At 39.3% G+C, this 15,855-nt stretch overlaps 1 protein-coding gene across 9 annotated transcripts in view; it reads left to right on the top strand.

Moving 5' to 3' along the window:
- PTK2 (protein tyrosine kinase 2) overlaps positions 1 to 15,855 on the top strand; it is a 187,765-nt gene that overhangs the window by 148,782 nt on the left and 23,128 nt on the right. For all 9 annotated transcript variants that reach the window (XM_041479493.1, XM_041479495.1, XM_041479492.1 and 6 more), the window contains 7 exons: positions 293 to 390; positions 3,088 to 3,172; positions 5,966 to 6,066; positions 7,342 to 7,457; positions 8,288 to 8,388; positions 9,272 to 9,361; positions 10,616 to 10,820. In XM_041479493.1, the coding sequence (XP_041335427.1) occupies positions 293 to 390; positions 3,088 to 3,172; positions 5,966 to 6,066; positions 7,342 to 7,457; positions 8,288 to 8,388; positions 9,272 to 9,361; positions 10,616 to 10,820 (796 nt within the window). The remainder of the gene's footprint in view (positions 1 to 292; positions 391 to 3,087; positions 3,173 to 5,965; positions 6,067 to 7,341; positions 7,458 to 8,287; positions 8,389 to 9,271; positions 9,362 to 10,615; positions 10,821 to 15,855) is intronic.

Raw genomic sequence — 15,855 nt, 5'->3', positions numbered from 1 at the left:
CACCAGCTGTAATTAAAAATGATTTAATTTATTGCACTGAAATAAGTGCGTTGTAATTAATTTAACAATCTCACCATTCTTTTCCTGTTGCTTTGGTTCAAACTTCTGAGAGGTTTGAGAGGTCTCCACTGTGTGTGTGCAGCATCTCTATAGGTTGGTGTGCAGCAAAAGTTAATCTTAGTTTTTCATATGTGAGACATTTGAGTGACTTACTTTGAGTTTTGTGTCTTGTGGAGTATTTCCTTGCCCTTCAGCAGAAACTTAATATTTCAAGTGCATTATATTCTTGTAGCCAGAGATTATGAAATTCAAAGGGAGAGGATTGAGCTGGGGCGCTGCATTGGGGAAGGACAGTTTGGAGATGTGCACCAAGGAGTTTACATCAGCCCGGTAAGCCTCACTTCTCAAACAAAAATTAACAATAAAACTTTGCTAGGTAAAAAGAAAAAAGAGTGTTCCTTAGAGGTCTTGGTCTGAGTCTTCCAGAACAAATAAAAATTTGGTTCAGTGACAATCTCACTGTCTCTCTCACAACAAAGCCTAATAAAGTTCCTATGTTTTCCTGAAATAAAATACAGAATACTTGGACACTGATCCAGCAAAATGCCAATGCACAAGAATCTCCTCAGTGAAACCAGGCAGGTTGGCAGGACTTGCGTAATTTAGGATGGTACTCATGAGTTTTCCTAGAAAGACTAAGATTTTAATTTAAATAGATCAAAAAAATTTGTGTGAAATAGCAAGAGAAAGCTGCAAAAAACATAGTTTCAACAAAGATCCCTAAGAAAATAAATATTTCATATTAGAAGAAATTGTTGGAATTTTTGGTAGATTACACAAGAATTCTTGAGGACAATAATCTAGTTGTAACTTCAGCAGCAGCTGGTTAGGGTCCTGGGCTCGGTGGGTTAAATAATCTTCCGTGCAATATTTAAGTAAATAAGGATAAATTTTCTGTTTCAAGCAAGTTTGAAGTCTGATCTGATACCCTTATTTACAAAGCACATCTGATATACTTCACATTGAGAGAGATTCTTATTTTGCATTTAATTCTGTCAAAGTTAACAGGAGTACCAAGAAGTAATGGTTCACTCGCTTGGTGAATGGTGGATAAGTCTAGAGCTCTGTAAAACTAATTAAAGACCCTTTTCTTATGGGCTTGAAAATGTTGGCTGTCTCCATTCTTTTTTGAGCATTGGAAAATTGATTTTACTCAGGCATTCTTTGTTGAGATTTTTAAACAACCACCTGTGGATTTATTTTATTAATAAGATTGTACTTCATTTAAGACACTGGGATATGTGAAGGTGAAACAGAACAGTGATGCCATTAAATTTTCATGTTCTGGTCACAGAGTGTAACTTACACTCTGGAAAGAAATGTTAAAATCAATGTAAGATTAGTTCTAATAACATGGTAGTGTACCCTTTTATATGTTCAACTTGAGGCAAAAATATAGGGGATATTCCTTGCCTTTTGCTGTGCTAGCTCAAAGCTGAATCTCAAATATTCCATTTATCCCTGTGCATTGCACTTGTAAAGTCCTGATTCAGCATCCTCCTCTCCCAGGTAGGGTCACAGCCAGGCTCAAGTGTAGGGTACTGAATGGGAATTGGGTTTACAGATACAGCTTCCTGTTGCTCAGCTGTGAGCAATCCCAGGAAGATTGTCTTTAAAGGCTGGTTAACTGTGGAATTAATCCCAAAGTGTCATTTAAAAAAACATTTCCTGCTCAGTACAGAAAATGTGTCCAGTCTGATACATTCTCACGGGTTTGTCTCCTTATTCAATACCAAAAGATCAGCAAAACCCCAATATCAGGCCTTTTCCAACAGGGAATTGTTCTTCAATATCTCTTCGCTGGTTGCAGACACTGAGATTCTTCCCTTTGATGCTCCTGTTGGTTAAAGGATATTTCAAAAGCTTGATGTTTAACACCAGGAGAGGGAAGGGGCTGGCAGGCATTCAGAGGTCTCATCCCCAGGCTGATTATTCAATCCTGGTTTCATAAGGGAATAAAATCCTGATTTACCATCAGCTTTTTCAGTTAGTTTATAAGCATTTGATGTGTGAGAAAAGGATTAGATCAATATTTTCCTGCAAAGTCAACTTGAAGATCTTTGTGAGCAACTTTGAAAATAAGACACTTCATCCTGCAAAATAGAAATACTATTCTAATTCTGGTAATTTTTGTCTGTAAACAGATTTAAAATAGACCAAGAATGAGCAGAGATGGAACATAATTCTGAATCTTCATTTCCTACTGGCCTTAAAAATTGGATGAGGATATTCATCAGTGCTGTAGCATTTTGAGGAAAGGTTCATTTGTAAACTGCTCATTAAACAATGGACAGTTCCCAGTTTCCTACTTGGAAGGAGGACATGCAAGTCCTTGAACAAGCCCATTCCTAATGTAGAAGCTTCGTTTTAAAACACTTCAGCTGTTCTCAAGCCATCAAGAATTTCTCATTTTTGGGTATTCAGAGGATGAGAAATCAGATGGGAAAGTCCATTTGATTTTCAATACATGTGGTTCTCTTGAACCTGGTTTTAAAGCCTTGATCAGACTCACTGTGAAGATAATATGTAAAAATCTTTGTTTCACTTGCCTTTGTAGTCTGCGTTCCCAATTACAGCCAATCTTTCCTGTGAAAAAGCCACAAAAACTCTTTAATTTGGCTTTCTGGGTTGCTTGCTTGTATAAGCCAAGTGTGGTTTTTAGGCACATATCTTTTTCTTTCCTCTATTTTTGCTAAATATTGTCAAGAGTTTACATTACTCAAGAACACAAAAAGTTTACAGTTCAGTTAAAGTTACCATCTTTTGTCATAATTTTCCCACAATTTAACATGGTTTAAAACAGATTAATATTTCCAAGACACATTAGACATAAATGTTGTGTGCAAGGTGTCTTGATTATAATGGCATTTTAACACTGAGGCGTTCAACATGTAATTTCTCAACTAAAGGTATTTTATTTCACAGTAATTTTTTCCAAAGTGGTTTTGCCAGAATTCTAAGGGCCAGCTTTTGGTGGTCTGGTTTTGGTGGTTTGTATTTCAGCTATTTCTCAATAATATTTTTCAGGAAAATCCAGCTATGGCTGTTGCAATCAAAACGTGTAAAAACTGCACTTCAGACAGTGTTAGAGAAAAATTCTTGCAAGAAGCCTGTGAGTATTAAGCAACTTCTTTTGGAATAATTTCTGTAACTTCTCCTTGCAAAGACTGTGGCCACCTGTGCCTGAAAATTCTTACACTGCTATAAATATTTTATTAATATACAGCCTGAAGTTTTCTCCTCCTGCAGCATGTGCCAGGGGACTGCTCTAAATCCTTGCATGGCCCATGTGTGTGAGTGGATGTGGGTACTTTGATTTTCCAAATTGAGTGGTGATGTCTGACTCCTGTAGGGCTTTAGAATCAATTTTGGAACATTAGATCTCATCCTCTATTTCCTTCTTTTTTTTTTAATGAACTTAAAAAAACCACAGCACTTTCTCCAGTTTATTGCTTTGGAAGGTCAGGTAGTTGTCCTTGCTAGAAATGCTGTGTCTAAGAGAGATGTGTTTGAAAATTCAGAGTGAAAATCTATGCTAGGATAGGCCATTTTTCTAAATAATTGCACAAATATTGCATTCCCTGAGTGGCACATTTCATGTGTGGAGGAAGGCTTTTTGTGGGGGTGAATAGGAGCAGAAACTTGTTAAAGAATATTAAAGTTACTGATTCCTCTATTGTTTGGTTTTGCAAGCAAATTAAGATATAGTACGTAGGCCTTAATTTCTGCCTATTATCCCCTGCTGCTGTATACCTCTAAATGTTGTATTGTATTTTATTAGTGAAGTAATTGGTTGTGGTCAGATGTTACAGTATATTTTACTCACTATTCCTTTATTCAAGGAGTTTTTTCAGCTTGTTCAGAAGACCTGTGTTAATAATGGCTAATGGATTCTCATTTTTGAATGTCATATTTTTTGTAAATTACTGTAATTTTTTCCATTGCATTTCTATCTGTTGGAACAGTAAATAGCATTGCTTACAGTAATAACTCAGCAGTCACAAGGTAGGCTGCTGTCTCCTGGCAATGTAGAAAATAATTGCTCATTGAATGCTCCTTATTATGCTTCAAGTTTGACAGATTAGGAAATGCTGCTGTAGTCGACACATAAATAATACTTTTCAATTTTGATTTAATAGTTTTGCCATTTCTTCTTCCTCTTTTTCATTCTAATTCCCATCTGTTGCCTTTGTCTTGTGTTCAGATTGCAAATTCGCTCAGAACAGTTCCTTACTTCACTGAATTAATACATTTGTTTCCTAATATTTTAATATTAGGAATATTAAGATATTTTGTGGTTTGTCTATGGTGGAGTTTTCAATGCTGAAAGGATTTAGCAGCTGTTAGTGCCTGTATGACATTTCATGTTATTTATTCCCTAAGCTATGTCAATGATAGGGATTTTTGCTTTATTGGATTTTCCCCTGTATTATTAATAACAGTAATATTTTAAAGAATATATAATCTCCCATAAAGTTTCTTTTCAGGAAGATATGTTACTAAACTATTATAATTTTTGGTGTTATAAACATGATTGTCCAAGGATTTTTTGGGGGTTGTTGTGTATCTAGAAGTAGATAATTTAGAGCTCATCAGAATAGAAATCCAAAACCACCTCCTGATTTTAGCTTGTGGTTAGTGTAAAACAGAAGAAAATGGGTTTATGCTTGCCTAACTTGAGGCAGACTGAAGCAGACTTTGCAGTTGGGTAATTCCTGTGTATTTCTGCTGGCACCACAAACTGCAAGTGTGGAGGAGATGCTGCTGGAGGGTCACATGAGAGATGTTTGTCAAGGATACAGGAAGGGTGGTTTTGCCATGCCTGTGTTGGAAGAGATTCTGCTCCTCTGTGGTGAGACCCCCCTGCAGAGCTGCACCCAGCTCTGGGATCCCCAGCACAGGAGGAACCTGGGGCTCTTGGAGCAAGACCAGAGGAGGCCACAGAGATGCTGCAAGGGCTGGAGCATCTCCGCTCTGGAGCCAGGATGGGAGAGTTGAGGTTCTCACACCTACAGAAGGGAAGGCTTTGGAGACACCTTGGAGCACCTTCCAAAGGATGCCTGCAGGAAAGATGGGGAGGGACTCTTTACCTGGGAAGGCCCTGGAAGGGATTTATCCTGGGAAGGGATAGGACCAGGGGCGATGGGTTTCCCTGAAAGAGGACAGGTTAAATTTGATTTTAGGATGAATTTTTTGATGAGGGTGGGGAGGCCCTGGTACAGGTTGCCCAGAGAAGCTGTGGCTGCCCCATCCTTGGAGGTGTTCAACACCAGGATGAATGGGGCTTGGGGCCAGCAAGCTGGAAGGTGTCCCTGCCCAAGGCAGAGGGATTGGAACTGGTTGGTCTTGATGGTCCCTTCCAACCCAAACCATTCTGTGATTCTGTGATTCATATGTTATACTACATAAAACATACTGTGGCTGTGCTGCCAGGACTGAAATTAACTCCATGGAAAATAAAATGATGTAATCATTAAATAAGATTTTTGTCTATATCATAATCTGGCAAACGTGTTTTTTCCAGTAATTGAAATATACAGACTTTTTTTACTTCCTCTTCCAGTAGAAAGGCACAGATTAACTGGTTGTGCATTGATTTGACAGGTTATTTTATTAACTTAGGTTATGTTCATAAGCAGATCCAGGGCTGATAGGCAGAGACTGACCTGATTGGCATCTTCCACAACAGTATGCATTTTTGTGAGTGGAGAACAGCACAGCTCAGGCAATCACTCTTTCTACCTGCCCTCAGCACATGGAATGACCAGAAATTACTGCTTGCAACACTTGTTTGAAGTCTTGTGATTATCTTTTGTGCTCATGGGCTAAATGCTTAACCAACAGAGATTTTTTATTTTTAAAGAAGGTTTTATGTAATGCACTGAATTCTTTGATTTCCTTTCAGTAACAATGCGTCAGTTTGATCACCCCCACATCGTGAAGCTCATTGGGGTTATTACAGAAAACCCAGTCTGGATAATCATGGAGCTCTGTACACTTGGAGAGGTATGAGAAATCCTCATGCACCTCTGCTCTCCTCTGTTTTAGCTCACAGAAAAGGCTGAAAAAACACTTCACAATACTAACACATGCTATCAAGCATGATATCATACTCCTTTGCAGAGTTACGGACTCAGAAACAGGAGTGGCAGCTTTTGACCTTCTACTCCACTGGGGGAACTGCATCACCTCATTCCAGAGTGATTTAGTCAGAGTTTTCACAGCATTCAATTGCAGTTCCAGAGTGAGAGCATGACCTCTGTCAAGATGATGATAATGTGATAATCAGTTAAATAGCATTTGCAAACATACCTTCCAGAAGTAAACTGTACATCTTTTATTCTTCCTGAGTAATGCTGCATTTTCCCTTGAAACATTGAATTTCTTATGTTTTTTTTTTCCTGTAGAATATCTGCAGCAGGGGCCCTAGATAAGATGACTTCCCTCATTATTATATTTTTTGAATGAATGCTTTAAAGAAAACTAGATCTCACTTTTTATAATCGATTTGTTTTCTTTGAACCACGTTTCTGAAAATGTGAGCTGCAGTGATACTTCTATACAACATTATATGATTGTCACTGCAATTATCAAACTGCAGTACATTTTCCAAAATAAAACAGGAGGGATGGATAGAAAAACCTGTAGTGGAGAAGTCATTTTCTGTCAATAGATTTCCTTTCCAGTGCCCAAATCCGTTTTCAAAGCCTTGTTTTGATGTATAAGGACACTCTAGTGACACCTTCCAGTACATTCTGCCTGCCTTATACTGGGAATAGAGCTGACAAATATTGTGCACTGATATTGGCTGCTCTGAGCTAAATACAGTTGTTTTAGCACATGTAGGTTAAAACTAATTATTAAAATTAATGCTTCTAAAACAACAGTGATCAATCTGTGTTTGGGTTGGCCAGGTCCTGTTGGGTTCTGAAGTGATTTAGGCCAAAAATGGAGGCTGCACTCATGGGTAGAATAAACCCCAATGCTTTACTCTGGAACAGCAACAGCAGATGCTTTTCAAAAGGAGACTGAATGGAATGCACAAAATTACATTTATTTTTTTTAGTTTAACACTTTTCGTGTAGAAAACCTGCTTGAATTCTAACACAGAGTCACAATTCCTCATGGGAAGTGTTTTTCTTTTCCTCATCCAGCCTTTAAGGCCAGGAAGTCGTGCCCATTGATACTCATGTAAACTTCACAGTTTGAAATACGCCTTTTTCAGCTTTGTTATTTTCTTGTTCTAATTTCTTTCTCTTTTTTCCTCCTTGGTGCAAAAAGCTGAGGTCGTTTTTACAAGTCAGGAAGTACAGCTTGGACCTGGCCTCTCTGATACTTTATGCTTACCAGCTTAGCACAGCTCTTGCCTACTTAGAGAGCAAAAGATTTGTACATAGGTAAGATTTCATACATATTTAACTGTACTTGTCTCTTTGTATATGTCACTGCTCTTAAAATTTCAGGGAGTGTCATTTTTGCAGAGGTTTCCACTAAAATTACACCCTTTTCAAGGGTGACACCTGCTGGTTCACTCCTGGATTTACTTGGAGCTGGTGCCAGATTTCAATCGGAATCATTTTCAGTTGTTGCTTTGTGGTTACAGTATTTTTTCAAGCTGTGAGTCAACTGTAATCATTCAAATATAGAAAAGCAAAACAAGGGCAGATGGCTTCTTAAGTAAAAAGGAGGGGAAAATATTTATAAAATACAAGTACTTGCTTAACCAGTAAATGAACCTAAACTTCCTTCATGGTGTGTTTCGAATTTTACTCCCTTGAATGTGAACGTGAGTTTCTAGTGAGAAGAGACTGGCTTCACCCTCTTATCGCGTGCAACTAAGAGTTCACAAAACTCCAGTTATGAAGTAGAATTAATTTTAAACTTAAGCAATTCACTTGTGTTTAAATGCTGAGTGTGTAATTCTGTATATGTGTTGTGGTAATGTATAAGCAAACACTTGCTTGTAAAGTAGTAGCTATGCATAGATATGTAGATATATATGTTAAAACATGTAAATAACAACAGGGGAGAAAAGGAGGTTGAGGGGGGATCTTTTTGCTCTCTGTTATGAGAACTTGAGCTCCTTACTAGGAAACCTCCTCTGGGACTGCAATCCTAAACCAGTTCCTTACCTTTGCAGGGCAGCAGATAAATTTTCTTCAGGTGATGATACTTCACCACTTCATGTTTTGAAGTTACTAGAAATACTGTTTCTTCTCTTTGGCAGGGATATTGCTGCTAGAAATGTGCTGGTGTCTACCACTGACTGTGTGAAATTGGGTGACTTTGGTTTGTCCCGATACATGGAAGACAGTACTTACTACAAAGGTGAGGGGACCTCTGGATCCTTCTTGCAGGCCAGTGAAAACACAATTGCTTCTCACTGTTGAGGAGCTGACCAGATTTCCTTGGTCTAGCTGGTGCATTTGTATAAAAAGGCAAGTTATTCAACACTTACTTAATGGCAGTAAATTCCTATGTGTGCTTAAGAAGAAGGAGGATCACAAGGTGTGATTTAAGGTGCAAAAAGCAGCAAATTCACATGCAGGTTCAGGTGAATGCTGAGTTTGTGTTGCCATTGTATGCTGCATACTTCAGATGCCATTGGACTGGGGAGATTCAGTACAAAACTGCCTTTGGAGGCTACTCGTGTCCCATTTTGGATGGAATACTCAGCTTTGGTGTCTCCAGCAGCTGAGAGATGTCCTGCAGTGCCTGAGAGATGGGAAATGAGAAATGCAGCAGGAAAATAAAGATTGCATGTTGGGTACCAAGCAGTAGCATTCCAAAGCTGGTTTATATTATTAAACCATGACTACATAAATCTCATCTTTAATATTTTTCTGGTTTCATGTATTTTAAATTCTCCATTATCTGTCCCTTTACACTCTTGTGTTTCCTCATTTTATTTGTCTCACTTTGCTGAGCTACTTTTTAATTGCTAAGAGGGGAAAAAATTTTGACATGATCATTTCTTGGTGTGTCTTGGGGTTCATTATTGGGGTCTTTAAGGGAGTTTGGGAGATTATTATTATTTTGGGTTTTGTTGGTTCATTTTCCATTTCATGTAAAGCCAAACAGTTTATGTATCAACTTTTGAAGTACTTCACTGGAGATTGGTTTTGCCTATGAGTTATTTCACTGGGAACATAATCTATTTTTGAGCTCTGTAGTGGGGATAACAGCCTGCTCTCTCTTGCCTTCCCTGTAGCTTCCAAAGGAAAATTACCCATCAAATGGATGGCTCCAGAGTCCATCAATTTCCGACGGTTTACCTCAGCTAGCGATGTCTGGATGTTTGGTAAGTGAAAATCAAGTGGGGAGGGTTCTTTGTGTCCTCTTGGACAAGTCCAGTGTTGATTTTGTCTGCTATAAATGTATAATTTCCAAATATTTGTCACAGTTTTTACTGTGCATTCTGAAAATCTGGTTTCTTCCAGTGTGTTTTCCACCTCGGTATTTTTCTTTCCTCTTCCTGCTCAATAAGCCTGACTTTTCATGAATTTTTTACCTCTGGTAAGAATCTGACAGAAATGAAAGTGCAAGGAAATTAGCTCATAGTTATGAGAGAGATTATTTTTGTCTTTTGGTTTTGGTTTGGTTTTTTTTTTTTTTGTGTTATACCATTGTCAGTTGCTGTTTGTCTATTAATATTTTCACTTTTTATTTATGTTGATACGCATTTCCTTGCTTAATGTGCAATCATCCCATGAGATACCAAATTTTCAGATCGTTAATGCTAGATTCACACTTAACTTGTCTTTTATAGCTCCTGGCCTCCTACAAAATACAACCAGAAGCTCATTAAATGTAAGAGTAAATGGACACATCCTGAAACCTTGATCTTTTTTCTCAAATATACAACATTGTATATGAATCTGATGTCCTGTGCTCCAGCTGGTGCTGACTGCTGGTCTGTACAGACAGAATACAAACTGTAAGGGAACAAAAGTGATGAGACTTGAAATAAGAGCAGGACAGTCAAGTAAGAGTTCACCTTCTTCACAATTTAAAATTTGAATGTTTTTAGTGAAGGGTTTATAATAGTTTGAAGAAAACTCTAGTACTGTCAGAGTTAGAAAAATGAAGCTTATGGAACATTTTGGCCAATTCTAAAGTGACATACCACGTTCTTCTAATGCAGTTTCAATAGAAACTGGTTTATTACACGTTTTCAGCACAAAAAATGTGGATCAATGCCAACACTAAAAACCCTCAAAGTGAAAATGCACTCTGCGTGTCGGAACAAGCCAGTTGGAAGAAGGAGTCAGAGGGAAAAGCAAACACATTCTACCTCATAAGAGAGGCAATTTGAATATGAGCAAGCAGTGGTTTAGGGCAGGTAAAAGACTCTGTGAGCTAGCTGTGGGTCACTCAGTAGGTGAGGCTGGTGCTGTGTGTGTGGTTCTGCTGCAGGTAAGTCCAAACCATGTCCCTGCTTATATATTTTGGAAGAAATGTCATTATTAGTACAAAAGTGGCGTTTGTTACTCTTTTGACAGCTCTCATTGTTTGCTCACAGTGAAGAAAAGGTGGTTTTATGTGTGTTCCTCAGGTGTGTGTATGTGGGAGATCCTCATGCACGGGGTAAAGCCCTTCCAGGGAGTGAAGAACAATGATGTGATTGGGCGGATCGAGAACGGTGAGCGGCTCCCAATGCCTCCAAACTGCCCTCCCACCCTCTACAGCCTTATGACCAAGTGCTGGGCCTACGACCCCAGCAGGAGACCCAGGTTTACTGAACTTAAAGCACAACTCAGGTAGGGTTTGACTTCTGAGAGGTCATTTCCTTTGTTCAGAAATATTTCTTTTCGCTTAATCTTCTGTTACAGTGTTTTGGTTCTGTGGAAAATACGAGGCATGGTGTTTGGAGTTTTTATCTTCAAATGGCCAGGTTGTTGCTGGTCTTTGGGAAAACTGTGCTTTGTCTGGTAGAGAAAATGAGATTAGGCAGCAAATTCAAATAACTGGAAATATGAATCACCTCCTTTCTCTCCCAAGAAAAACTCCGTGTTTTACTAGCAATTTGTTTATAATTTTAACTGCAGTCCTTGGGAAAGGAGGTAAAAAGAATTTAGAGTGATTATCTAAACAAACATGCTGTGGGCTCTGGGGTAGAGATGTATCTTAAATAAATAAAGCATCAGGTGAATGCTGTTGGAAGTTACTTTCATGACATGTAGCACAATATTTGCACAGTCACAGCTGTCACAGGGCAATTGCAGAGCCTGCAGTAAATGCAGCATCACAGACAGAAATTCCTTTGCCATTTGTAAACCAGGATATAAATTACCTTTGTGTTTATCTTGGAATGAGTGTGAGCACACACCTTGCAGACCAGTCTAAATTCACACCTTAGTTTATTCTGCAGTAATATGTTCCAGTGTCTGTATCACCATTTCACCAGCCCCAAAGTGGGAGGGAGCTTTGAAACATCACTGAGATAATCACAGTATAATAATGTGCAGGCACATTTGATATTTGTGACCAGATTGGGTCACAAATGTTGTGACTTCTGGATTTCATGACTGCTCAGGATGTATTTTGCATAAGTCAGTACAAGCTTTGAGTAACACTTAGGTTTTGCACACTGACAATCCTCACTGGGAATTGTTTCAGGTTTTGTTTCAAAGTTGTGCTTTGTGGCATGTTTTATTTTCATAGTTTTATGTTTTTGCTGTCACTGAATGTTCATGATTTAAGATAATTCACTGGTGGTTAAAATGACAGAATGTAGTTATGATGCTATCTCAGACCTGCTGTATGGAGAACTGGAAGACCTAAAGTTTTTTCCTATTTCTTAAAATTTCATACAATTCCATCATCTGTTACTCTAAGAATTCCTGTGTAGACTAATAATTTGTAGAACTAAGGAAAGACTTGACCATTGTCACAGATAACTTCTCATCCTCTTGGAGTTAACACAAAGGGAGGAATGTCAGGGTTGGGTAGGGATTGCAAGAAAAAGATGTGACACAGTTGTATGATTTGGGTAATAGGTGGAAATTGGCAATTCACTTGCTTTTTGTTTCTGTTTGGCTCTGAAAGTACGGGATGATTGATAATTTGCAGCCAGGTTGTACTGTTAACTTAGAGCTGTTTGGCACAGATGAGAAAGAAGCCCTTAAAAGACTGACTGGAAGGTGTGTAAACCCTAGCAGAGAGAGTATCTCACCAGGATGGAAGGAGGATGAGTAAATCCAGAGTGTGCTCAAGAGCCTGGCTTTCCTCAGAACCAGCACTCAGGGTATGCAGCAAGGCAGGGTCTCGTTGGTTACACATCAAAATGTTTCCCAGTGTGCTTGGGTGAGCTCTGAAACAGGTCACCCAGAAAGACTCTGGAATTTCCATGCTGGCAGACATTCAGATTTTGGTTGGAAAAGGCTCAGAGCACCTGGCCCTTGCTGTGCAGGGAGCCCAGCTTCAGCAGAAGATCAGACTTGAGACCTCCAGGCAGCCCTTCCATCTCATTCTACATGAAAAGTGCACCCGGTATGGAGGGGCGTTTGCTCCTCTGGTCATGCTGGGAGATTTGAAGCATTGTTTACAGGGCAACCTATCTCCTGGGGCCACTGCAGCCCTAAAATCCAGTTTTCACTCTGTTCCCACCAAAGCAGGGAACTTTCTGCCACACCAAACTGGTGACCTTTATCTCCCAAATTTAGGCAGCGTGGTTGTCCTTAGAGCTGCTTTTTGCTGCTCCAGAAAGAGCCAGCCTCTCACTGGAAAGGTTGCCAATTCCCTGATGATGAGGCAGTCTCAGGCAGCTAGGGAGGATTGGGTTTCAGAACTCAAATTCCCATGAACTTGCAAAAACAAGCTATTTCCCTGGTGGCCTTTCCCTGTGGTGTTGCTGCTGCTCCTTCTGGATGCTGTCCAGAGTAGTCTCTTCGAGCTGAGAGCAGACTGGATGTTTGCTTGGAGCCAGACACAGCACTGCAGCATTCATTCCTCTCTGGTTTAATGAAAAAACTCCATGGCTTTGGGAAAAATCTTCTGCATCTGGAATAGCACTGATGGGAGCATAAGCATTCCACGTGCTCTCTGTTATTTGGTGCTTTTCCCGTTTCATAGTAACAGCTGCTTTACCCAAACTGAATTTGCAGCTGATTGTGCAAGGCAAAGGTGCTGAATTCTGCACAATTTATGCACTGTTATTTGTTGCTACATATGAATTTAAGTACTGTTATTAGGGTAGTAATTTTATAGCATTTGATCTGTCTGAAGTGGATGTAGTTGAGTCAGTCTTCCCAGCAAACACAGAAACAAATGGGTGGATTGTGGATTTCCAAATGTAATTTATCCTTGCATTCCAAGTCCCTTTTTCAAGTGGTGGAGGGGGGTTAAAAGTCAGATTAGGTCAGGGCAGTGAGGTGCTACCCTGCTACTCCTGCAATTCTGACTTGGTCAGAATTAGAATATTGGGTTATTTTTAATTGGGAAGTGTGTGTTGCATTGCTGGTTTTGTGTAGAAGAGATGTTTTGTCTTGCAGTACATGGTAAATAATATAAAAGGATTTTAACTTTAAATTTTGAAATTAATGTCATTTCATGACATTTTTCACTGTGTCTTGGAACAAATTTTGTTTAAAGTACCTTTCATGAACCCACTCTGCTACAAATAGTAAACCAAGGAGGAGTTGTGTCATTGCAGAGGTGACAGTGTCACTGTGGCCCATTGCTGGTCACAGGTTTTACAGAGTGCTCGACCCCACTGGTGTCCTGGGGCTGCAGGTCACATTGAAACAGCTCTGAAAAGAATAGGGGGGGAAAAAGAAACAGATACTATTCTTTTGACATCTGATTTTATGACAACAGTAAAATAACTAACTGATGAGAGCTGGACTTGAGCCTTTTTGTCACTGCATTTGATGTAGATCCCGAAACGTTGCTTATAAATGAAAATTGGTGAGGGTGAGGGCAGTTTGAGTCTTCTTTTATGGCATTCTGACAAAAAAAAAGGACTGTAACACATATTTCAAATATATGATGGAGGCTGCAAAATGCTTTGCTATTCTTCTGTTCTTTGCCTGTGACCATTAAGAATAGTCCATAATCCATATTAAAGTGCTTTCATATTAGAATAATATATGCAAGTATGTTCCTCTGCATCCAACTTTGTATTTCTGGTAGCAGAGGCAAAGAAAGAAGCTGCTTTTTGGGGGTCAGCACTTAATGTAGGTTCCCACACCACTGTAGCAGGAGACGCTGGTGCTGCTGTGCCTTTTGGAATATGAGGATACAGTTTAGGATTTTATGTATTCCTACACTGAAGGACCCCATAAATGTTTACTTTTTGCTGTCACAGGCCAATTTCAGTAAGTTCTTTGTACATTAAGTAAGTTTGTCAGTTATGCAAACTTTTAATAGTTGAGATTTTTCTTGAGCCCTCACCTTGCTGAGAAACTGAGTTAAATTGGTCTGTGCTACCTCAAGGTTTGCTAAGGAAACCACAGGGATGGAATTCTCTGCTTGCTCCTCTGCTGCTAAAAATATGTGCAGTTTGGGAAAATATGCCTAGATCTGACTTCTCCTGACCTTCTGCAAATTCTAATAAACTGTTCAGAGAACTTGAGCAGCTGCACTGAGGAAACGTCAAAAATATCTCTTGGCACACTCTTCCTTCATCCACAGACCGGTCTTCCCTTTGTGAAAACAAAGACCTTTCTGTGAGTCATTTCTATTCCTTGTGGTTTTTTCGAGTAGTGCTTCTCTGAGGCATTTCTATTTTATATTCTTGTCAGCAGAATCAAGGGCATCCAAGTACAGATGCTGCTGCAGCCCGTCAGCCTCTGGCCAGGCTGCTCTGGGCTGCTGGGAAAGAACCTCCTGATGGCACGGGCAGTGGGAGAGCAGGGAGGATGAACTGCAGTTGTAAGGCAGAAAGCTGACCCTGTGTTAAGAAAAAGAAGTAATTCCAAAAGAAATTTGTCATTTCTGGTGATACAAGCTGATGGTGTTGCACACTGGAGCACCACAGATAGCAAAGCAGAGGTATTGGGGTTTCATTCCTTTTTATGGAAAACCAGGACTGTGCTGTGACAAATTCCACACATGGCCCCAAATTGTCAATAAGCCATCTCTAAATTTAGCCAGCTACTACCAGCCAACTCCATTCTATTCTTTTGCTCAGATTAGAGCAACTGCTATATAACAGCTTGGTTAAAAACCTACATTTTATTAATTTCTCTTTCATTAATCTGGACACACTTTTTTTTTTTTTTTTTTGTCTTGTTCTGTTGTGGGGTTTTTTAATCCTGAGGTCTTGTCTTGAAAAATAATAATCATGGTTCGTGGTTGTTGGTTGCATGTTGGCTGCTTTCTCATGCTGCATAAAAACACTGGATACCTGAAGTGTGAGAAATAGCTTTAAAGCAGGGGGTTTGTGGGTTCAAGTAGGAAATCTTGCATTTTCCTGATTCTGAAGGAAGAGAAAGGTAAAATAGAAGGATTCTGTCTTCATTCCCTCTGTTAGCTGTAGCTGTGTTTCCATGGTAGTTCTAGCAGGGTGACTTTAGCAAATAACTTGTCTGATTTTGCTTTTATTCCACATTCTTGTGTTGCTTCAGCAATGATGGATTGAAATTGCAGCAATAGTTATAAACTTGATTTAGCTGCAGTGAGACAAGATGACTTCTCTGCTTTGTAGAAGTGGCATAGTTTGGGGTTTTTTTGGCTGAGTAAGGAAAAGCAAAGTTCTTGTCTCCAGCAGGAATTTATTCTTGAAATAAGCAGTGAAGTTTCACGATGAGAATAGATTGCTGGAGTTGATCTCATCCCCTGAATGAGTAATTC

The sequence above is a fragment of the Pyrgilauda ruficollis genome, unplaced genomic scaffold (assembly GCF_017590135.1).
Source record: "Pyrgilauda ruficollis isolate IOZ18807 unplaced genomic scaffold, ASM1759013v1 scaffold48, whole genome shotgun sequence".
Lineage (NCBI taxonomy): Eukaryota > Metazoa > Chordata > Aves > Passeriformes > Passeridae > Pyrgilauda > Pyrgilauda ruficollis.
This window is presented reverse-complemented; position numbering and strand designations above follow the sequence as displayed.